Source organism: Cetorhinus maximus, chromosome 23 (genome assembly GCF_964194155.1).
Source record: "Cetorhinus maximus chromosome 23, sCetMax3.hap1.1, whole genome shotgun sequence".
In the NCBI taxonomy this organism is placed as follows: Eukaryota; Metazoa; Chordata; class Chondrichthyes; order Lamniformes; family Cetorhinidae; genus Cetorhinus; species Cetorhinus maximus.
In genome coordinates this window covers 13118477-13143797 of record NC_135901.1, presented here as the reverse complement: position 1 = coordinate 13143797, position 25321 = coordinate 13118477, and the positions used below count along the sequence as shown (strand labels likewise).

At 44.1% G+C, this 25321-nt stretch overlaps 2 protein-coding genes across 3 annotated transcripts in view; one reads left to right on the top strand and one right to left on the bottom strand.

The window, feature by feature from the left end:
* The window catches only part of LOC144697817 (uncharacterized), a 528726-nt gene that overhangs the window by 495286 nt on the left and 8119 nt on the right, over positions 1–25321 (top strand). Inside the window, exons 3-4 of the mRNA XM_078569801.1 lie at positions 15536–15719; positions 18622–18661. Of these exons, the coding sequence (XP_078425927.1) occupies positions 15536–15719; positions 18622–18661 (224 nt within the window). The remainder of the gene's footprint in view (positions 1–15535; positions 15720–18621; positions 18662–25321) is intronic.
* Positions 18251–22165, bottom strand: LOC144696900 (uncharacterized). 2 transcript variants are annotated; one of them, XM_078568613.1, is made up of 2 exons: positions 22103–22165; positions 18251–19246 (listed from the first exon to the last, which is right to left on the bottom strand). In XM_078568613.1, exon 2 carries the CDS (start codon positions 19012–19014, stop codon positions 18424–18426), a length of 591 nt encoding a protein of 196 aa, XP_078424739.1. In that variant the 5' UTR covers positions 19015–19246; positions 22103–22165; the 3' UTR covers positions 18251–18423. The 2 variants fall into 2 exon arrangements, with proteins under 2 accessions (XP_078424739.1, XP_078424740.1); XM_078568614.1 differs by lacking the exon at positions 22103–22165 and adding an exon at positions 19460–19583.

The window sequence follows — 25321 nt, the reverse complement described above, 5'->3', positions numbered from 1 at the left end:
ATTTAGAATCAGCAAGATGAACAAGGAAACACATCACCACCCAATACTCCAGCTCGATATTCACAGGAGAAAGTCTGTTATCTAACACCTTGCATGGACAGAACAGAGAAAGATCCCAACTGTAAGAAACCCTCAAATCATTTGTAAATATCTTTCAAATGCTGACAGATTCCAACAGTCAGTTTCCATTATTTTGAAGTCAATGGAAGGTAAGAGAGGTTCAAGGTTCCACACAGAAAGGCAAATTCTTGTTATTGCCTTACATTGGTAAACTCAGGAATGTCACACAAACATTTTAAATCCTCGCACCATAAATATCACAATCATTTTCAGATTGGAAACTTAAACCTGCCATTTCACTTTCAGTCAGGAACAGATCACAGTTTTACACCAATTTCTGATTTGACATTTCCAGCATTCACCGTTGTTCTTCCTGACTCTGAATCCAGTTGTAAAGGAGCCTTCTGTTGCGTGTCTAGGAGCTCTGAAGCATTGGAAGAGAGTGGCTGGGATACAATTCTCAGACACCCCAGGGCTAACCCTCAAGTTCAGACCTGGTGTGATTAATGACAGTGATAACAGCACAATCCAACCTGTGCAGTCACTTGTGAATATGCTTCAGAAGGGGGGATGTCTGAATGAATCCCTACCCACAAACAGCAGGTAAAAGGCCTCCCCAGTGTGTGTTCATGTGTCTGCAGGTGTTGTGACCAAGTGAATTCCTTCCTAATTCAGAGTAGATGAATGTATTCTTTCCACTGTAACTCTGTTTTTGTCTCGTGAGATCAATGCTATATTTAACTTTCTCCTGACAGACGTTAACAAGTTCCATATCAGAGTGAATAAGCTGGTGTCTCAGCAGGTTGGATGAAGAAGCGAATCCCTTGCCACTCTCAGAGCAGGTGAACAACCTCTCCCCAGTGTGAATATGCTGGTGTTCAGTGAGATGAGATGATCGCCTGAACTGAGTCCCACAGTGAGAGCACATGAACGGTCTCTCCTCACTGTGAACACGTTGATGACCTGACAATTCCTCAGAACTTTTAAAGCATTTCCTGCAGACAGAGCATTTAAAAGGTCTCTCCCCAGTGTGGACTCACTGGTGTTTCAGCAAGTTGAATGAATTAGTGAATCCCTCTCCCCACACACAGCAGGTGAACGGCCTCTCCCAGTGTGAATGCACTGGTATCTCAGCAGATTCTTTTGATTTTTAAATCACTGCTCACATTCAAAACATTTGAGAGGTCTGGATTCAGTGTGTCAAAAGGTGGGCTGACTGAATGAATCCCTTCCCACACTCGGAACAGGTGAACACTTCTCTCCAATGTTACTGTATTGATGAATATCCAATTCAGATGGGTAATTGAATCCCTTCCCACAGATCCCACATTTCCACAGTTTCTCCAGGATTTGGAAGTCCTCGTGTCTCTTTCTGTTGGATGATAAGTTAAAATATCATCTACACACAGAACACGTGTACGGTTTCTCTTCACTGTGAATGATATGATCTTTTTTCAGGCTTTGTAACTGGTGAAAGCTCTTTCCACAGTCAGGGCACTGGAACACTCTCACTCGGTTGTGTGCTTCTCAATGCTTTTCAGGTGACAGTGGTGTTTGAAATCTTTCCCCACAGAGCAGAGAAACATTTCTCCTTCCACATTTAAAGGCCGATGATACTCAGGTCCTGATGAATTGAGTGATTGTCAGATCTCGACATGGTGTTTGTGATGACTTTCTTGGCTGGAACTCCTCCCATTCTAAACCCCTGTAAAAGGAGTTTACAGAAGTTATCATTGTAAGCACAGGATGGAAATTCAGAACAGATAATCCTAGTTTCTATGGAATATTTTCCCCTTTATTTCCCTCAAATCTATAAATCTCTGTCCCACACACTCCTCTCCCTTTCTGCGTTTTGTTCCAGATTCAGTGTCCAACCTCCTGCTTATTCTTTTCTCCTCTCCAGATTCTCACAAATGATTGAGGAGGTCGGATTCCACTGTTATTGCTGCTGTTAATCACATCCAGAACTGAACCATGTACGTTCTGGCATTTGGGGTTTATTTCTCATGTTTATGCCCCTATAATTGGCCATTTTAAAAGTATTTGTTCATGAGATGCAGGCATTGCTGGCTGGGCCAGCATTTCTTGCCCTTCCCTAATTGCCCTTGAGAAGGATGGTGAGCAGCTGCCGCCTTGAACTGCTGCAGTCCAGGTGGTGTAGGTACACTCACAGTGCTGTTAGGAAGGGAGTTCCAGGATTTTGACCCAGCAACAGTGAAGGAATGGCGATATATTACCAAGTCAGGATGGTGAGTGGCTTTGAGGGGAACTTCCAGATGGTGGTGTTCCCATGTGTCGGCTCTCCTTGTTCTTTTAGATGGTAGCGGTCGTGGGTTTGAAAAGTGCTGTCTAAGGAGGCTTCATGTGTTCTTGCAGTACATCTTGTAGATTTTACACACTACTGCTACTGTGCGTCGGTGGTGGAGGAAGTGAGTGTTTGTGGAAGGTGTGCCAATCAAGCCAGCTGCTTTGTCCTGGATGGTATAAAGCTTCCTGAGTGTTGTGGGAGCTGCACTCATCCAGGCAAGTGGGGAGTATTCCATCACATTTCTGACATGTGCTGGAGTTTAATATTCTGGATAAATGTCAAATAAATCAGCTTTGTTTTAAATATATTGTTGTAGATTTTTGTCTTTCCCACCTGAGTGTTTAATATCACCTGGCTGGAGCTCAGAAAGGACAATCTGCAGGGAGGATCACGTGGCTGGAACAGAACTTCAGCCTGGACGCAGTCCGTCAGGGTAACACTCAGAGGGACAAACAGCACTTTGGTGTCAGTGAAGAGAGATGCGAAAGACCAAAGTCCCCATGTGGGTGAATCCTGAGATGTGTAAGAAATGCGTCCCAGCCACTGTCTTCCATGGTTCAGAGCTCCTAGACACGGAACAGAAGGCTCCTTTACAACTGGGTTTAGAGTCAGGAAGAACAATGGTGAATGCTGGAAACGTGTTGTCAAATCAGAGATTGGTGTAAAACTGTGATCTGTTCCTGACTTAAAGTGAAATGGCAGGTTTAAGTTTCCAGTTTGGAAATGACTGGTTACTAAACTCTGAATATTGAACATGTTTGTGTGACAGTCTTGAGTCTATCATTTTAAGACAGACATATTCTAATTTAAGATAAAACCAATGAAAATAAATCAGTTAATGTCTCCATTATAATTGCAGATGGAGGAGTTCACAGGACCCTGTTAACTGCTGGGACAATTATATAACAGAAACGTGACATCCAGATGAAGACATGATTACTGAAAGTTGATGCCGGATTTGAACAGAATGGGCTGAACCCAAAATTGTTTTCGTGAAGAGCGGGTTAATGTTGAGTTAAATCCGATGTCTCTGCCTATTGGTTCATTCTTGACAGAATCAGCAGGTGGTATCCAATGAGGTCCTTTGTTCTCTTATTCATCCAATCTGCTGAAAGCTCCTTTATTGTCTAATTCATGACATCAGAGCAGGCAGCAGTGAACGGAACAGGGAACAGGACAGTAATTAAACACAATGTTGTCCCTTCAGTTTCAGTCTGGGAGGTGGGTGGAGTGAAGGGAAATAGCTCCTATTGTGCTTGTAGCAGTGCCGGAGGGTCCCATTAAAAGGGCTGTTCATTATCATCAGAGCTACCCACAGTGAATCACTGTCTGCAACTGAAATGACTAAAGCCTGCTTCCAATACTCAGGGATGCTTTTAATTTGATTTAAACATTCCTACTTAACAGTCAGGGGCTAAAGTTAGCATTATTGCAGGATGCACTGCAGGAACTCACCAAGCCTGCTTAGGCAGCACCTTCCAAACCAATGACCGCTACCATCTGGAAGGATAAGGGCAGCAGACACATGGGAACACCACCACCTGGAAGTTCCCCTCCATGCCACTCACCATCCTGACTTGGTAATATATCGCCATTCTTTCACTGTCGCTGGGTCAAAATCCTGGAACTCCCTTCCTAACAGCACTGTGGGTGTACCTACACCCGGGGACTGCAGCAGTTCAAGAAGGAAGCTCACCACCACCTTCTCAAGGGTAATTAGGGATGGGCAATAAATGCTGCCCTAGCCAGCGAAGCCCACATCCCATGATCGAGTAAAAAGTCACAGCATTATGTAGAGATATCAATAGCAGCATGACATCAGCTGGTTTCAGAAGAGCCCGAATAACCTTTTCCCTGCAGAATGGATGGTGCCTGTGGAACTATAGCTCATGAAGGAGTCAACCTGCTTAAGAGATTAGAGGCTGAGGTGGAGATTGTCTGCTCGTAATGTACAGGAGATATTTTACAGGAACCATCAGGTTTTGACTCTCAGTGCCTCACTGAATATTAATACACTCCAGCATCAGCACCACAATGTTGTCTGAACAAGAAAGTTATAACTTCTTGTTGGGTCAATGAGGAGTTTGAATCGTCCTTCTGTGGTATTTCCACTAAAAGCTGATATAAGAAATATCTGTTCTTTAGTTTCTGTACCAGTGGAATCTCTCCGAGACCCTGGTGACTGCATTTCCCTGGATTTCGATCAACTGTGCCTCCTGTGTAAACACTGCAGTGATTGATGGAACAAAGCCTCTTCATTGCATATTCCAGGTTTCTGCACTCGGTTGATCAGGAATATTAAAGGGGAATTGGTTTAATGGAGGTTATTGGGATGCACAATCAAGGATATTATTTACATGGTAAATATCTTTCATAAGAATTAGGAGCAGGAGTAGGCCACTCGGCCCCTCGAACCTTCTCTGCCATTCAATAAGATCATGGCTGACCTGATAGTAACCTCAACTCCACATTCCCGCCTACCCCCGATAACCTTTCACCCCTTTGCTTATCAAAAATCTATCTAACTCTGCCTTAAAAATATTCAAAGACTCTGCTTCCACCGCCTTCAGAGGAAGAGAGTTCCAAAGACTCACAACCCTCAGAGAAAAAATTTTCTCCTCATCTCTGTCTTAAATGGGTGACCCCTTATTTCAAAACAGTGACCTCTAGTTCTGGATTCTCCCTCAAGAGGAAACATCCTCTCCAACTCCACCCTGTCAAGAGCCCTCAGGATCTTATATGTTTCAATCAAGGTGCCTCTTACTCTTCTAAACTCCAGCAGGTACACGCCTTAACCTGTCCAACCTTTCCTAATAAGACAAACCGTCCATTCCAGGTATTACCTAGTAAATCTTACGAACATAAGGAGCAGGAGTAGGCCATTCAGCCTCTCGAGTCTGCTCCACCATTTAATGAGGTTCTGGCTGATCTGATAGTAACATCAAATCTGCATCCCACCTACTCTGGATAGCCTATCACCCCCTTGCTTACCAAGAATCTATCCACCTCTGCCTTAAAAATATTCAAAGACTCTGCATCCATTGCCTTTTCAGGAAGAGATTTCTCTGAGCTGCTTCCAACACATTTAATTTCTCTTTAAATAAGGAGACCAGTATTGTACACAATACTCCAAATGTGGTCTCACCAATGCCCTGTATACTGAGGCATAACCTCCCTACTTTTATATTCAATTCCCCTCACAATAAATGATAACATTCTATTAGCTTTCCTAATTACTTGCTGAACCTGCATACTAGCCTTTTGTGATTCATGCACTAGGACACCCAGATCCCTCTGCACCTCAAAGCTCTGCAATCTCTCATCATTTAGATAATATGCTTCTTTTTTATTCTTCCTGCTAAAATGTACACCCTCACATTTCATTACATTATACTCTATTTGCCAGATCTTTGCCCATTCACCTTACCTATGTATATAATTTTGTAGCCTCCTTATGTCCTCTTCACAGCTTACATTCCTACCTATCTTTGTGTCATCAAATTTAGCAACCACACCATCCGTCCCCTTATCAAAATCATTAACGTAGGTTGTAAATGGCTGAGGGCCCAGCACTGATCCCTGTGGAACTCCACTCGTGATATCTTGCCAATCTGAAAAAGACCCATTTATGCTCAGTCTCTGTTCCCTGTTAGCTAACTAATCCTCGATCCATGCTAATGTGCTACCCTCTACACCAGTGATCTTCACTATTTTTCAAGCAAGGGTCTCTTCAACAAAAAACCTGCAACGTGAGAGCCAATTGACTACTTAACTAAATTATCATTGCTTACTACATGATGTTATGATACAGAGCAATGCATGTAACTAAAACAAAATCATATATTGTACTTAATAATAAATACACATGTATTTATTTAAAGTTGTGGTTGTGTTCCTGAAAATCACAACTTTAACTCAAACGACTTTAAGTGGATAATTGGTTCCCATTGGAATCAATGTTAAAACTGTAGTTAGGTTCTGTGGGAATTTCCTTATCAGGAAAAAAACAAATATTGAAACATTATACCCTATAAGTTGCAATTTCTATATTGCTAAATTCCTACATTGGTAAATTAAATCGCTTTTATATTTTTCAACTTATTTTATTTTGAATGAAAAATGTAACTTTTTAATTCAGTTACCTCCTGCCTACCACCACCCCTGCTTCCTGAACCTCCTGCTCCCTGATCCTCCTGGTCGCTGCAAATACATTGGAATACTTGGATGCACAAGTCTTGCTGCTTTTCTATTCACACTGGTGTTTGAAATATTTGCCCTCAGATGGAAGAGACAAACATGTTTCTTCCTAGACTGATAATATTCAGATCCAGATGAATTGAATGACTGTCAGATCTTGACATGCTAATTGTTTTGAGTTTAATGTCCAAAATCCTCCTCCCTAATACCTGTAAAGGGAGTAAACAAAAGTAATCACTGTAAGTTCCGGACAGAAAACCAGAACTAACAATTCTACTTGTCAAAAATATCCTTCTCCCTCTCAAACTATAAATCTCTGTCTCCCACACACTCCCTCCACCCGATTGTTTGCAAACCCAATTCATCCTACTATCCCTCCTCCTGCTTTTTCCCATTTCGCTTCCCCTAATAGGCTCAGTTTCATACTCACCTCTTGCCCTCCCCAATATGTCACCCAGGTGTCTAAATCTTTATTCCTGAAATTAACAAACCGCTTTGCTAAGGGGGCGTCGCAATCAATGCCACATTTACTTTGTGTTAGGGTGTTGTCACTGCGTCCCCACGCCCACCTTTCATCCCAGTCTCAGGAGTTTGGCGACTGGGCTCCGGATGGGTAATGGCGGTCGAATCTCCCACAACCGCCCGCGCTGCGGAAACTGAGCTATCCGCCGCGCGGGCGGGCGGTCCAGGAATGCGCAAGTCCAAGGCAGCGGGGAAGCTGCGCATGTGCGGAGGAAGGCCCGCCCTTGTCTTCCATGTGGTGGTGTTGACCAATGGAAAAAGTTGGAGGACCGGAAGGCCTTTGATCCTCCAGCCAATCAGAGCGCTGGCTTTGTGTCACTGCAGATTGAGCTTCACAGAGCCTGCAACCTCCTTCTGTGTCCAACATCTGTGAGTAAAACACTTTCTCTTCCTTTTCTAATTCTGGGGGTAAATTGTTGACTTACAGGAACTCATAGAGTCGGAGAGGTCCACAGCGCAGAAAAAGGCCCTTCGACCCATCGAGCCTGCGCCAGTCAAACAAGTACCTAACTATTCTAATCCCATTTTCCAGCACTAGGCCAGCTCTGGTACGCCATGGCATCGCAAGTGCACATCCAAATACTTCTTCAATGTTATGAGTTTCAGGCAGTGAGTTCCAGATTCCCACCACCCTCTGGGTGAAAAAATTCTTCCTCACATCCCCTCTAAACCTCCTGCCCCTTACCTTAAATCTACACCCCCTGGTTATTGATCCCTCCATCAATGGGAAAAATTCCTTCCTGTCTACCCTATCTATGCCCCTCATAATTTTATACAGCTCAATCATGTCCCCCCTCAATCTCCTCTGCTCCAGGAAAAATAACACCAGTCTATCCAAAACAAAAACAGAATTACCTGGAAAAACTCAGCAGGTCTGGCAGCATCGGTGGAGAAGAAAAGAGTCAACGTTTCGAGTACTCACGACCCTTCAACAGAACTTCTAACCAGCATTTTGTACAGTTCCATCATAACCTCCCTGCTCTTATATTCGGCTAATAAAGGCAAGTATCCCATATGCTTTCTTAACCACCTCTTCTACCTGTCCTGCTACCTTAAGGGACCGGTGGACATGCACATCGATGTCCCTCTGATCCTCGGTACTCTCCAGGGTCCTACCATTCATCGTGTATTCCCGTGCCTTGTTTGTCCTGCCCAAGTGCATCACCTCACACTTATCCGGATTAAATTCCATTTGCCACTGATCAACCCATCTGACCAGCCCGTCTATATCCTCCTGTAATCTGAGGCTATTCTCCTCACTATTTATCACCCCGCCAATTTTTGTGTCATCTGCAAACTTACTGATCAACCCTCCTACATTCGAGTCTAAATCATTTATATGTACCACAAACAGCAAGGGACCCAACACCGATCCCTGTGGAACCCCACTGGACACAGGCATCCAGTCACAAAAACACCCTTCGACCATCACTCTCTGCTTCCTGCCACTCAGCCAATTCTGGATCCAATTTGCCAAATTGCCTTGGGCCCCATGGGCTCTTACTTTTGTTCTCAGGCTCCCATGCGGGACCTTATCGAAAGCCTTGTCGAAGTCCAAGTAGACTACATAAAATGCATTGTCCTCATCTACACACCTGGTCACCTCTTCGAAAAGTTCAATCAAATTGGTCAGACGTGACCTCCCCTTAAAAAAACCAAGCTGACTGTCCTTGATTAATCCCTGCCTCTCCAAATCTAGACTCATTCTGTCCCTCAGAATTTCTTCCAATTGTTTCCCCACCACTGAGGTTAGACTGACTGGCCTGTAGTCCCCTGGTTTATCCCTTCTTCCCTTCTTGAATAATGGTACCACATTGGCTGTCCCCCAGTCATCTGGCACTTCTCCTGTGGCCAGAGAGATGTTGAAAATTATTGCCAGCGCCCCTGCTATCACCTCTTTTGCCTCACTCAACAGCCTGGGATACATTTCACCCGGGCTTGGAGATTTATCTACTTCTAAGTCTGCCAGATCACTTAGAACCTCCTCCCTTTCTATGCTAATTTCTTAATTATATCAGAATCCTTCTGCCTGATTTCCATACTGATGTTGTCCCTCTCACTTGTGAACACCAACACAAAGTATTCGTTTAGAACCCTACCTTCGTCTTCCGGCTCCACACACAAATTACCACTATGGTCCTTAATGGGCCCTACTCTTTCCCAGTTATCCTCTAACTCTTAATGCACTTGTAAAATAACTTTGGATTTTCCGTTATTTTACCTGCAAATGTTTATTCATGCCCCCTTTTTGCTCTCCTAATTTGCTTTGCAAATTTCCCCCTACACATTCTATACTCCTCCAGGGCTTCCACTGTTTTGAGCCCCTTGGTATCTGCCATAAGCCTCCCTTTTTCTCTTTGTCTAATCCTCTATATCCGTTGACATCCAGGGTTCCCTGGATTTGTTGGCCCCATCCTTTATCTTTCCTGGAATATGTTGGCCCTGTACTCTCCCTATTTCCTTCTTGAATGAGTCCCACTGATCTGACGCAGATTTACCTACAAGTAGCTGCTCCCAGTCCACTCTGGCCAAACCATATCTGATCATATTAAAATTGGCCTTCTCCCAATTTAGAACTCTGATTTCTGGCCCATTCTTGTCCTTTTCCATGACAACCTTGAATGTAACGGAGTGATGATCACTATCTGCAAAATGCTCCCCCATTGATACCTCTACCACTTGCCCGGCTTCATTCCCTAAAATTAAGTCCTGGACCGCCCCCTGCATTGTTGGACCTTCTACATACTGGCTTAAGAATGTCTCCTGGATGCATTTAAAGAATTCTGCTCCCTCTAAACCTATCACTCTATGACTAACCCAGTTAATGTTGGGGAAGTTGAAATCCCCCACTATTACTACCCTATTATTTTTACACTTCTCTGAAATTTGCCTACATATCTGCTCTTTTATTTCTCTCTGATTGGTTGGGGGCCAATAGTACATTCCCAGCAATGTGATTGCTCCTTTTTTGTTTTTAAGTTCTACCCATGTGGCTTCATTTGAAGAGCTTTCTAAGATGTCATCCCCCCCTTACTGCTGTAATTGATTCCTTGATCAATATTGCGATAACCCCTCCACTTTTACCTCCTTCCCTATCTCGCCTGAAGACCCTATATCCTGGAATATTGAGCTGACAATCCTGCCCCTCCTTCAACTTTGTCTCTGTGACAGCAATGACATCATACTTCCATGTATTAATGTGTGCCCTCAACTCAGCTGCCTTATTCATCGTCCTTGCATTAAAATAAATACCATCCAACCTTGCCAAACTCCCTTAACTGGCCTATAATTTCTATGCCTTCCAGACTCACTTGCTCTCTCTTCTAATTTTAGCTGTGCATCTTCCCCTGCTGAACCTCCTCTCAGGATCCCATACCCTTGCCAAGTTAGTTAAACCCTCCCCAACAGCATTAGCAAACCTCCCCGCAAGGATGTTGGTCCCATTCCGGTACAGGTGCAATCCGTTCGCCTTGTACAGGCCCCACCACCCCCAGAAACGGTCCCAATGTCCCATAAATCTAAAGCCCTCCCTCCTGCACCATCTCTCCAGCCACGCATTCATCTGGACTGACCTCCTATTTCTATACTCACTAGCGTGTGGCACCAGAAGTAAATAGTTGAGGCCTGTTTGAGGTCCTATTTTTTAATCTGCTTCCTAGCTCCCTAAATTCTTCTTGCAGGACCTCATCCCTCTTTCTACCTTTGTCGTTGGTACCAATATATACCACGATCTCTTTCTGTTTGCCCTCCCCCTTTAGAATGCCCTGCAGCCATTCAGTGACATCCTTGACCCTGGCACCAGGGAGGCAACATACCATCCTGGAGTCACGTCTACGGCCGCAGAAACGCCTGTCTGTTCCCCTTACTATTGAGTCTCCTATCACTATTGCTCTTCCCCTCTTTTTCCTCCCCACCCTGTGCAGCTGAGCCATTCACAGTGCCATGAGCGAGGCTGCACTCCCCAGAGGAACCGTCACTCTTACCGCTTTCCAACACAGATAAACAGTTCTTGAGTGAGACGCACCCTGGGGATTTCCTGACTACCTGCCTGACACCTTTCTTATGACTGATGGTCACCCATTCCCTCTCTGTCTGCACTTCCATAAGCTGTGGGATGACCACGTCTAAAAACGTGCTATCCACGAAACTCTCAGCCTCGCGGATGCACCTCAGTGCCTCCAGCTGCTGCTCAAGCTCCGAAACTCAGAGCTCAAGTAGCTGTAGCTGGTGGCACTTCCTGCACACGTGGTCGGTCAGAGCGCAAGGAGCATCTAGGACTCCCCAAATGTTGCAGGTGGTACATAACACGGGACTGAGCTGCCCTGCCATGCCTCTAGTTGAAAAAAACCCTTACTTTAAACACATTAAAAAACGTTAAATTATTTATGTACTTTAAATAAAAACTAGAACTCCTATCTTTTCTTAGCTTATTCTATTTTAAACTGGGGAAAATCTGGAGAAAAACACTTTGCCACCACTCACCAATCAGCTCTCGCTATATAACATGGTGTTAAGTGGTAGTGCTTACTGCGTTTAATTCTTTTACATACAGGAAAGTTTATTTTTTTCAAAATGTCAAATATTGTGTCATAATTCATTCAGCTCATTAGTGGGTGTTCAGATTTTTCTTCAAACATTAACGGTCCCTATCAGGATTGTAACAATATTGGGGGCCCATTCGGGATTCTGAATCCACAGACTGGTAAGGGTGCGCTATGTTTTGCTAAGGTTTAGGCTAACAATATTTCAGAATGAACCTTACCATATTCATTGAGAAGCAGAATGGTTTTGTTAATTGCTAAGACGTCTTCAGGGAGATGATTTATCCCTGGGTGTTTTGAAACAATGAGTAAAGGTGAGGTTGATGGAATGAGCAAAACAGTGGTTTTTGGATTTCAAAGCAGGGACTTAAAAAGCAGAAATAGTTGATGCAATTGCACCGCATTTGGAATTGGAAGAAGAAAAGCTTCATTCAGATAACAATCCAGATGAGTTACCGAGAATTCAATTGCAGATCAAAAACTTGAGTGAGAATTCCAACGGGATAGAGAAAATCAAAATCTCGAACATGAAGCAGAGGAAAAGGAAAAAGAAAGAGGAAAGAAAATGGAAATGCTGAGGCTTGAACTAGAATTCCAAACGGAAAAAATAGAAAGGGAAGAAAGAGATAAGGAAAGGAACGGAGAGCTTCAAAGAGAGAAAAAAATTAAACATTATGAACTGGCTAAAGAAAATCTTAAGTTAAGTGGTGAAAGAGAAACTAACCATTCAGACAATGAGTCGAGTCCCACTGTGAGTTATCATTTTGCAAGGAATATTTGCCTCGTGCCTAAATTTCACTGAAGAAGGCATTGGAGAGATTTTGCCTTGTTTGAAAAAATTGTTGCAAAGTTAGGGTGACCAAAGAAGGAATGGGCTTTTATTTTGCAAAGAGGTTAATGAGAAAGGCAATGGATGTTTATTCATGTTAAGCTTCAAATTATGAGACTGTTCAAACTGTGGTGCTTAATGCATATTAGTTCATTCCCAAATCGTATCTATTAAAATTTTGGACCTTGTGAAAAGACAGACCCAAACCTTCATTGAATTTGCTACGTAAAAAAGAAATGTTGTTTGACAGGTGTTTTTGAGCAATGAAACTTTTAGAGTTTTGAGAATGTGGATGAAATAATCGAAATGGAAGAATTTAAAAACAGCATTATTACACACCTGGTGCACTGTACGTTTTTACTATAAGGGAAGCTGCTGTTTTAGCTGATAGCTATGATTTGACTCACAGACACCTTAGTGACAACAAACCACTGGTCGCAAACCCATAAGAGCTGGAAAGTGAAATGATATGAGAATGAACAGGATTCATTCCTTCTAATCTTCTAATGTATTTACCATGGGTGAAAATAGAGACATGAGGGATTAAGAAGGGTTTATATTTGAAGGGGAAGTCACTACATTTTTGTCCAAGAAAGGGCCTGGAAAGCTTGTTATCCTGACAGACACTGGCTCGATTCAGAACTTATTGCTAGCAAAAGATTTAGACTTTTGTTTGAAACATTCACTGAGTAAACATGTATTAATACAAGGTATTGATGGGAAAATAAAAGCAAAATTCTGCAGATGCTGGACATCAAATACAAAATCAGAAACATAGAAACATAGAAAATAGGAGCAGGAGTAGGCCATTTGGCCCTTCGAGCCTGCTCTGTCATTAATTATGATAATGGCTGATCATCCAACTCAATAGCCTGCTCCCGCTTTCTCCCCATATCCTTTGATCCCTTTCACCCCAAGAGCTATATCTAACTCCTTCTTGAAAACATACAATGTTTTGGCCTCAGCTACTTCCTGTGGTAGCGAATTCCACAGGCTCACCACCTCTCTGGTGAAGAAATTTCTCCTCATCTCAGTCCTAAATGGTCTACCCCATATTCTCAGACTGTGACCCCTGGTTCTGGACTCCGCCACCATCGGGAACATCCTTCCTACATCTACCCTATCTCGTCCTGTTAGAATTTTATAGGTTCCTATGAGATCCCCCCTCATTCTTCTGAACTCCAGCGAATATAATCCTAACCGACTCAATTCCTCTTCATATGTCAGTCCCGCCATCCCAGGAATCAGTCTGATAAACATTCGCTGCATTCCCTCTATAGCAAGAACATCCTTCCTCAGATAAGCAGGCCAAAACTGCACATAATATTCCAAGTGTGGTCTCACCAAGGCCCTGTGTAATTGCAGCAAGACATCCCTGCTCCTGGACTCGAATCCTCTTGCTGTGAAGGCCAACATACCATTTGCTTTCTTTACCGCCTGCTACACCTGCATGCTTACCTTCAACAACTGGTGTACGAGGACACCCATCTGTCATGCATTTGTACACTCACGTAGCTTATCCAAATCACCCTGAAGCATCTCTGCATCCTCCTCACAGCTCACCCTCCCACCCAGCTTTGTGTCATCTGCAAATTTGGAGATATTACATTTAGCTCCCTCATCTAAATCATTAATATATATTGTGAATAGCTGAGGTCCCAGCACCGATCCCTGCGGTACCCCACTAGTCACTGCCTGCCATTCGGAAAAAGACCCGTTTATTCCTACTCTTTGTTTCCTGCCTGCCAACCAGTTTTCTATCCATCTCAATACATTACCCCCAATCCCATGTGCTTTAATTTTACACGCTGGTAAAACTCAGCAGGTCTGGCAGCATTTATGAAGAGAGAAACAGGGTTAATGCTTCGAGTCTGTGTGACTCTTCTTCAGGTGAAAATGGTGAAAGAGACCAATGGAAATCCTGTTGGAGAGAACCCCTACCCCTTGCGTATTCCCAAGGCATAGATGATATATTTGCTTTACTTGAATTTGCAGCTGCGTGTAAGATTTTCCTTACACACCTTAATGGGTTCCAGCCGGTGCTCGAGTTTACCTTTGAAATGGAGCAGTCAAATGAGCTCCCATTCCTCATCGTGGTGGTTGAGATACTTGCTAATCTCTACTACCGTCTACTGCATGTCTACCTTCACTGGTCAATATACGTGTTGCGATTCCAACATTTCCATGCCCTATAACATTGGCCTTATGTGCAACCTCATAAACAGTTCTGAGCCAAATTCTTTGGCAGAATTAGAATCAGCGAGTGGGACTGGCCCACAGTCTGAATTAGTGTTTAAGGACAGGAGGAGAAAAGAATAAGTAGGAGACTGGACACTGAATCTGGAACAATGAGCAGAGAGGGAGAGGAGTGTGTGGGACAGAGATTTATAGATTTGGGTGAAAGAAAGGGGGGAAATGTTCCATAGAAACTAGAATTGTCAGTTCTGAATTTCTATCCTGTGTTTACACAGATAATTTCTGTAACCTCCTTTTACAGGGGGTTACATGGGGAGGGGTTCCAGACGGGAAAGTCATAACAAACATCATGTCGAGATCTGACAGAGTAACTCGATTCATCAGGACCTGAATATCATCGGTCTTTGAATGTGGAAGGAGAAATGTTTGTTCTGTCCATGGGAGAAGATTTCAAGCATCAGTGTGACTGGAAAAGCACCTAGACACACACACCCAAGTGAGAGTGAACTGACTATGGAAAGAGCTGTAACCAGGTGCACAGCCTGAAAAAAGAATCGCACCATTCACACTGGGGAGAGACTGTGCACATGTTGTTTTGTGTGTGTAAGGCTTCAACTGATCGTCCAACCTGGAGAGACACAAGGACACTGGCACCTTGGCGAATCTGTGGAATTGGGGGACAGTGGGTTGGGATTCATTTCCCCATTTGAACTGGAAACTGATCAACGCAGTCAGAATGGGGAGAGGCCATACACCTGCTCTATGTGTGGAAATGGATTCACTCAATTATCCAGTGTGTTGACACACCAGCATGTTCACACCGGAGAAAGATCATTCAGGTGCTCTGTGTGTGAGAAGAAATTTGCCTACTCATCTGACAAGCTGGCGATGAGCAAGTTCACACTGAGGAGCTTCCATTCCCCTGCTGTGTGTGTGGGAAGGGATTCACTCAGTCAGACCAGCTTCTGAAATACCAGCGAGTACACACTGGAAAGACGCTGTTCATCTGCTCTTTGTGTGGGAAGGCCACGCAGTCATCCAGCCTGAAACCCCAGCGAGTACACAAGTGACTGCAGGAGTTGAATTCTGTTATTGCTGCTGTTAATCACATCCAGGATTGAACTTGTGGGTTAATCGTGAGGTGTGTAAGAAATGTGTCACAGCCGCTCTCTTCCATGGTTCAAAGCTCGTAGACACAGAACAGAAGGCTCCTTTACAACTGGGTTTAGAGTCAGGAAGAACAGTGAATGCTGGAAACGTGCTGTCAAATCAGAGATTGGTGTAAAACAGTGATCTGTTCCTGACTGAGAGTGAAACAGCAGGTTTAAGTTTCCAGTCTGATGATTATTATGGTACGAGGATTTAAAATTTGTGTGATATTCCTGAGTCTACCATTTTATGGCAATAACAAGTTGCATTTGTGTATGGAACGTTTATAAGCGCTTTCTCACCTTCCATTGACTTCAATGTAATGGAAACTGACTGTTGGAACCTGTCAGCACTTGAAAGATATTTACAAATGATTCGAGGGTGTCTTACAGTTGGGATCTTTCTCTGTTCTGTCCACTCGAGGCATTAGATAACAGACTTCCTTCTGTGAATATCGAGCTGGAGTATTGGGCCATGATGTGTTTCCTTGTTCATCTTGTTGACTCTAAATGTTGAATCTTGTGGTTTCAGACACCAGGTAATCAAGCTCACAACAACAGATTGTCTTTTCCTGACTTTATTAACAGCACTGCAATCATACAGACAGAGTAATTCCTTACATGGTTCCGGTCCTCTGAGAAGCACTTGAACGATGAAACTTATATGTACTTCAGGAACTGTAATATAGGAAAAGTGTATTGGTCTGTAATTTTAATTCAATATTCCTTCTTTTTATTTCCCATCTACCACTTCCCTGCTGAATTTGTTTGTCTATTTCATATTGTTACGTGATTGTCACATTTCCATATTTTTAACTTGATTACTTCGTCTATAAATGAATTTTATGAGTTTTTTGACGTAAGTTACACTGCAATGCAGCCTTTGGGCTGTGAACATATTTCTTGAATAAAATATTATTATATCAAAAAAATACTTACCCAATATGGGGAACAGAGGATAATTCAGTGGATTCAGAGCTTTCTTTCCAGCTCTGGTCGAACAAGCTGTGGCTAAACTGGAGATATTTATATTTTAACTTGTTCACTACATTCGTGATCTGACCGTGTTCAAACTATAACCACAAGGATACCTGTGCATTTTTCTGACTGTGAGCACAAGGCTGTTAATACATTTGCTGAGTCAATTTCAATTTAAACCAGGTTTAAAGACATGATGCTCTATTCATACATCAAAGGTGCGAGAGATGCTGTGGGACACACACTGTGTCCAGTAGCTGAAAGTGTTTAACAAACTGAGCTTTGGGTTTAGTGATCCTGGATGTGTTAGTGATGTCTTTCCTGGATGCTAAGACTAGGAGAGACAGTCTGGAAGGTATGGGGAGCTGAGACTTGTCCATGAGAGGAACTGAAGGTAGGAGAGCTGAAATAATCGAGAGTTAGAAAGGGGGAAAGGTCCAAAGATGGAAGTGTCAGTAAAAGGACATCAATTACTTTCCTTTTATCCTGGAGAATTTAAGAGGATAACTGGGGCACTGAGTGCAGTTTTGGTCTCCGTATTTAAGGAAGGAAGAGGTCTTGTGGTGCAGTGGGTAATGTCCCTGTCTCTGAGCCGGAAGCTCTGGGTTCAAGTCGCACTCCAGGACTTGGCCACGGAAGCTGTGTTCATCACACAGCCAAACAGCTCGGGTATCAACTTATAAACGCTCCCAACTCACACCGATGGCAGATGGAAAGAGAGGGAGGGAGTCCGTGTCACCCATGCGGTGGAAAGAAGATTGGAGTCTCTTCCATCACTATTTCTAGCTCCGGACTACAACATGTATGTTAAAGTGTATGTTGTCATAGCAACTCGGACTCCTTAGGCGGGCAGTTTGCTGGATGGCTGGTGTGGATCCGATTGGTACAAACAGCATGGAGTTTGATCCCTGTTCCAGCTGGGGTGGATTTGGGACCCACCTCCTTGCCCTGTGCAGGGTGGAGATCAGGGTGCTGTGAGTCAGACCTGCTTTCAGGCAGAGAACTGAAGAAGATGAAGATTTAATGAAGGATATAGTTGCATTGGGAGCAGCACTATATTGGTTCCTGGGATGAGAGGGTTGTCTTACGATGAGAGGCCTATATTCTCTGGCGTTCAGGGGAGTGAGAGGTGATCTCACTGAAACATACAAGATTCTGAATGGGCTTGACAGGGTAAACACTGGGAGGTTGTTTCCCCTGGCTGGCGAATCGAGGAGATGGGGGCACACACTCCGGTTAATTTAGAATTGAGGTGAGGAGACATTTATTCACATGAAGACATGTGAATGTTTGGAATTCTCTTTCCCCAGAGGGTTGTACATGCTCCATTGTTGAACATATTTAAGACTGAGATAGACAGATTTTTGGTCTCTCAGGGAATCAAGGAAATGGGGAGTGGGCGAAAAAGTGCAATTGAAGCTCACGATCAGCCATAATCGTATTGAATGGCGGAGCAGGCACAATGGGCCATATGGTCTGCTCCTGCTCCTCTCTTATGATTTTATGACATGCAGTCTGCTTCCCCCAAAACTGATAGATTTGACCAATGTCCAGAATATTAAACTCCAGGCCAGTTATAGGAGGTATTAACATCAGCAAAAACAAACAAAGGACTTGATTAACAGCAATTTCCAACCTCTACAATCACTTGTGAACTCGCTGGTGTGTCAGCAAGTGAGACGAACGAGCAAATCTCTTCCCACAGACAGAGCAGGTGAACGGCCTCTCCCCAGTGTGAACTTGCTGGTGTCTCAGCAGGTTGGAAGACTGAGAAAAGTGCTTCCCCCACACAGAGCAGGTGAATATCTTCTCCCCTGTGTGAACCCGTTGGTGTCTCACCAGGTTGGATGAAGAAGTGAATCCCTTCCCGCACATGGAGCAGGTAAGGGGTCGCTCTCCAGTGTGAACTCGCTGGTGTTGAATGAGGTGAGATGACTGTCTGAATCTCTTCTCGCATTGAGAACAACCAAATGGTCTCTCGTCAGTGTGAACAAACTGGTGTTTAATTAGATCCGGTGAGATTTTAAAGCCTTTCCCACAATTAGAACATTTAAATGGCCTCTCGTCACTGTGAACTCGCTGGTATAACTGAAGGCTGGACATCAGAGTGAATCCCTTCCCACACATGGAGCAGGTGTATGGTCTCTCCCCAGTGTGAGTGCGTCGATGAGCTTCCAGCTGGGATGGGCAAATGAATCCCTTCCCACAGTCCCCACATTTCCATGGTTTCTCCATGGTGCGGGTGTCTTTGTTTCTCTCCAGGTTGGATGATCAGTTGAAGCCTCATTTATATTCGGAACACGTGTCCAGTTGCTCCCTGCTGTGAAGGGTTCAATGTTTTTTTCAGGCTGTGTAACTGGTTCATGCTGTTTCCACAGTCAGTTCACTGGGATACTCTCATTCAGGTTTGTGTGTGTGTCTTGGTACTTCGGTTTGCATACTCTGTAAATCCTCCCCTTCTAATACCCTGTAAATTAAATTTATAAAGTTTATTATTGTAAATACAGGACAGATATTCAGAATCGACTATTCTAGTTACCATGGAACATTCTTTTGTCTCTCAATTTCCATAGAATTGTGCTTGATTGCAACTGCCCTCTGAAATGGCCTAGCCAGCCACTCAGTTGTGTCAAAACACACGACAGAGAAAAACTCCATGGGCGTACTGACATCAAATTACCTTCAGCAGTGCAAGAAGGTGGCTCAGCACCACCATCACAAGGGAAATTAGGAATGGGTAACAACTGCTGTCCTTGCCAGCAATGCATACATCTCATGATTGGCTTAAAAGAAACCACAAATATGAAACCTATGTGTTTGTTTTAGTGAGTCTTCCCTCCTAATCCCTGTGAAAGGAGTTTGTTAAATCCATCACTGTCAGCCTTGGACAGAAAGTCACAACATTCTCTTTCTGCTTCCGGGCCCAGGATAACTGCGCATGCATCCTGTACGTTACTGCTACAATGCTCCGCCCCTTTGGCCACACACGTGACCCAGATACACCAATTGGCTTCTCTCTCGGACAGCAGGAGCAGTTGGGAAAATTAAGAAATAATTGTAGGGGAAACATTTTATCAACATCTACTAACAGATATATTAAAAGCCTAAAAGTACCACTGCACCTGTCTAAGAACAGTAAAAGGGACTGCTTAGTCCATGGACAATCTAAAAGATTTTGTAGCACCATTAAGCTTTTGTGCCAACCACTAAACTTAACAGAGACCCGAACAGTCCCCATCCACCACTACTCTCCTCCGTCAGGCTGAACTTGTTCTCACACTGAACAATTTCTCCTTAAACTCCTCTCACTTCTTCCAAATAAAAGGTGTGGCTATGGGTACCCGCATGGGCCCCAGCTATGCCTGTCTCTTTATTGGGTATGTGGAACATTCCTTGTTCCAGTCCTACTCCGGCCCCCTCCCACAAATCTTTCTCCAGAAAATCGATGATTACTTCGGTGCTGCTTCATGCTCTTATAACTTATTAATTTTGCTTTCAATTTCCACTCCTCCATCATTTTCACATGGTCCATCTCTGACACTTCCCTTCCCTTCCTTGACCTCTCTGTCTCAATTTCTGGTGATAGACTGTCCACCAATATCCATTACAAGCCTACCGACTCCCGCAGCTACCTCGACCACAGTTCCTCACACCCCGCTTCCTGAAAGGACTCCATCCCATTCTCTCAGTTCCTTCACCTCCGTCGCATCTGTTCTGATGATGCCACTTTCAAAAACAGTTCCGCTGACATGTCTTCCTTCCTCCTTAACCGAGGTTTCCACCCACAGTGGTTGACAGGGCCCTCAACCGTGTCCGACCCATCTCCCGCGCATCCGCCCTCACACCTTCCTCTCCCTCCCAGAAACATGATAGGGTCCCCCTTGTCCTCACTTATCACCCCACCAGCCTCCGCATTCAAAGGATCATCCTCTGCCATTTCCGCCAACTCCTGCATGATGCCACCACCAAACACATCTTCCCTTCATCCCCCCTTGCGGCATTCCGCAGGGATCGTTCCCTCTGGGACACCTTGGTCCACTCCTCCATCACCCCCTTCACCTCAATCCCCTCCCAACTGCAGAAGGTGCAACACCTGCCCCTTTACTTCCCCTCTCCTCACCGTCCAAGAGCCCAAACACTCCTTTCAAGTGAAGCAGCATTTCACTTGCACTTCCCTCAATTTAGTCTACTGCATTCGTTGCTCCCAATGCGGTATCCTCTACATTGAAGAGACCAAACGCAGACTGGGTGACCGCTTTGCAGAACACCTTCGGTCTGTCCGCAAGCATTACCCAGACCTCTCTGTCACTTTCCATTTCCACACTCCACCCTGCTCTCATGCCCACATGTCCGTCCTTGGCCTGCTGCATTGTTCCAGTGAAGCTCAACACAAACTGGAGGAACAGCACCTCATCTTCCGACTAGGCACTTTACAGCCTTCTGGTCTGAATATTGAATTCAACAATTTTAGATCATGAACTCTCTCCTCCATCCCCACCCCCTTTCCAAGCCCCCCCTTTTTTTCCAATAATTTACTCAGATTTTTCTTTTCCCACCTATTTCCATTATTTTTAAATGTATTTCCATCCATTTTTTTTATCTCTACCTAGTAGCCTTTTTCGATTCCTTCATCCCACCCCCACTAGGGCTATCTGTACCTTGCTTGTCCTGCTTTCTACCCTTAATTAGCACATTCCTTCGATAATATCACCACCTTCAACACCTCTTTGTCCTTTTGTCTGTGACATCTTTTGGTTATCTCCACCTATCACTGGCCCTTTATCCAGCTCTACTTGTCCCACCCCCCCCCCATAAACCAGCTTATATTTCACCTCTTCTATTTTTTACTTAGTTCTGTTGAAGGGTCATTCGAACGCGAAATGCTAACTGTGTTCCTCTCCGCAGATGCTGCCAGACCTGCTGAGTTTTTCCAGGAATTTTTGTTTTTGCACTAAACTTAACAGTTGACAGGACTGTAAAGCTCTAGGGGTAGGAATTCAATTCAGTGCAATACTTTTACAACTCACTGTTCCTGCAGATGGATAGGGGTGAATTGAGTCCTTCCCTTCAACCACCCGTAAATAAATAACTATAAACTAATCGGGATTTTCAATGGCGGGGCCTTTACCCAGCATCCGCCGCGGTGGAGAATGCCCCCTATCCACACCCCTGGAGAGCAATACGCAGGCGCAGTGATGATGACGGATAAACCCTTGTTTGCCGCATTTGCAGCCGGTAAGCGGCAAAGGGAGATATGCACCCGGCGGGTAGGCAGGGAGGTATCAATAACACCCAGTGTCGGCTGCCAGCACCGAATGAGAACCTGCAGTCCGGCGTTTGAGGCTCCGGGTTCTTTTTCCCGGGGAAAGGCACAGATCAACGGCCGCCATCTTGTTCTAGTAGGTAGGAGAGCGCATGCGCTGCAATCTTGGTGACGCAACAAAGGGAGGGCGGGTGTTCAGGGTCTCAGTGACCAGGAGAAAAATAATTACTAAATAATAAAATCATTGATTTGATTCTCATTCTGCTCACAGGGGCTGGAGAACTGAACCCAGGCAGAGGAGGGGAAGGGAGAAACTGGAGTGGAGGAAAGAAATGGTGCAGATGGTGAGACGGGTTTCGATTTAAGCTCAAGGTGAGGGAGACTGTGTGGAATGGGGACTTACAGCTTTTGGGGAACAAAAGGGATAAATATGTTCCAACGAAACTAGAATTGTCTTCTGAATTTCTATCCTGGACTTACAGCGATGACTATTGTAAACTCCTTTTCCATGTCATTAAAATTGAGGATTTGCATACAGGAAACTCAAACATCATGTCAAGAGTAGACAGAGTCACCTCAGTCATCAAGATCTGAGTATCATCAGCCTTTGGATGTAGAGGAAGAAATGTTTGTCTCTTCTGTCTATGGAAAAGTATTACAAAGACCAGTGTGACTGGAAAAGCACTGGGACACACACATCCAAGTCAGAGGGTTCCAATGCACTGACTATGGAAAGAGCTTTAACCAGTTACACGGCTTGAATAAACATCACACCATTCACAGCAGACAGAAACTAAACTGTACAGGTGTTCTGAGTATGAATGAGGTTTCAACTGATTGTCCGTTGGAGAGACACAAGGACACTAACACCATGGAGAAACCATGGAAATATGGGGACTGTGGAACCGGATCCATTTCCCCATCCCTGCTGTAAATGCACTGGCGTATTCACACTGGGGAGAGGCCATTCACCTGCTCTGTGTGTGGGAAGTGAATCTCGATAATCCCGCCTTCTGACACATAAACTTGGTCATTCCGATGACAAACATTTTAAATGTTCTGACCATGAGAAAAGCTTCAAAAGAAAAAAGAATCTGCTGACACACCAACTCCTTCACACTGGGGAGAGGCCGTTCACCTGCTCTGACTGTGGGAAAAGATTCAGGAATTCATCCAATCTTAATACCCACCATCGAGAGGCTTGTTCCATCTGTTCTGCTGACACACCAACTTGTTCACAGTGCTCAGAGACTGTTCAAATGTTCTGACTGTGAAAGGAGCTTTAAAGGCCCAACAGATCTGCTGAAATACCAGCGAATTCACACTGGGGAGAGGCCATTCACCTGCTCAGAGTGTGGGGAGGGATTCACACGAACATCCCACCTTCAGAAACACCAGCAAGTTCACTCCATTAAGAAACATTTTAAATGTTCTGACTGTGGGAAGATATTTAAAAGCAGAAACTAAATGATGCAACACCAGTGCTCACACACTGGGGAGAGGCCGTACACCTGTCCCGTGTGTGGGAAGGAATTCAAATATCCATTCCTTCTGATGACACTCCAGCGAGTTCATGTCAGGGAGAGGCTGTTCATCTGCTGTGTGTGGGGGAAGGGATTCAGTGTGTCATCCAATCTGCAGAGACACCAGGATGTTCACAAGTGACTGCAGGGGTTTGAATTCCATTGTTATTACCGTGGTTAATCACCTCCAGGACTGGACAATGTTCATTTTGATACGAGGTGTTTGTTTCTGCTGATAATGATTCCTATAATTGGGCTGGTGTTTAATATTCTGGATAAATGTTAAATTAATCAGCTTGGTGTCAAAAACAGTGTGTGGAGTATTTGTTTTCTCCAGGATAAGAGGAGACTAATTGAAATCTTATTCTCGGCTGTTCCATTTCTGGGCATTTTCTTCTCTGTTAGATCTGAAGATTTGTATTTCTGTAGAACCTTTCATGACACCAGGATATCTCAAAGCATTTAACAGCTAATGAAATTTCTTTGAAGTGCAGCACATGTTGAAATGTAGGAAATACAGCAGCTCATTTATGCACAGCAAGATCCCTCGGAGAGCAATATGATCAGACCCAGAAAAGCTGTTTGGGTGATGTTGATTGAGGGATCAACATTGGTCATGACACTGGGCAGAGCTTCCCTGCTCGTCAAAATAGCAGCAATGGATCTTGTATTCCCATCGGTTGAAGGTCTCATCTGACAGTGCAGTGCTCCCTTGGTACTGCAACAGAATCGTCATCCTTCCATCTACATGACATGATGGACGTGCAGCAAATCAAACTGTTGGGGATGGGGGAGCCTCATATGGTTCACTTTTACTGATGGCTGAAGAGACCAATCCGTGGGAGGCAGGTTCTGCCACAAGTGTCAGATGTGAAGTGGTTCTCAGGTGGGGTTGTGGGTTGTTGTTTTCAGTGTTGGCGCCTGTTGCCAAGTCGCTGCAGTCACCAGGGATGAGAATGGCTGAAGACAGAAAGGTCTGAAAATCTTTTGGTGACAAGGAATCATGTAATTTAGCAGTTTTTATGATGTGAAATAAATTCAAATTCTTCTAGCCACTTCAAATGGGTGGAATTATTCAACTTCAAGTGGGTAAAACCTGAGTTTTCCTTTTGTTTACTTTCTACTACCATCAAAACTGTGACCAATGCCTTTGTATCAAGTCACCAGAGTGAGATGAGCATTCAATGCAGTTAGTGCCTGTAATACAGGATGAAGTCCATACTAACAACAACATGAGCTTGCTGGGTTATGTACATGCAAAGTGAAGCAAAGGATTATGTCAGTGTGTCACCACCTATTTTCCAATGTGCCACCATTTTATCTCACCAATACCTTCGAGGGCAATTAGGGATGGGCAACAGATGCTGGTCTTGCCAGTGATGCCCACATTGCATAAACAAACATCTATACAATGAAACTCTTGAAAATTAATGTGATCCCAGACGCCAGTAAAAACAAAGCAATAAAGCAGCACAGTAACGTTCAGCATATAATTGTTAAAATCCACATCAGAGATCAACATATCAATATGAAAGTCTGTATTTTTAAAGTACTTGCTAAAAATATTATTTTACACATTCGTAGGTTAAGCCAACTCAGTGAAACTCCTCACACCTCCATCCTCCCACACACACTTTGTAATCAGCCGCTGCCTCACCCCGCCCCACCCCATTACATGCAAACACACACACACGCCCTTCTTTCCAAATCCCACCCACTCACTCACTCGGCAGTCCCATTCACCAACCCCACCCAT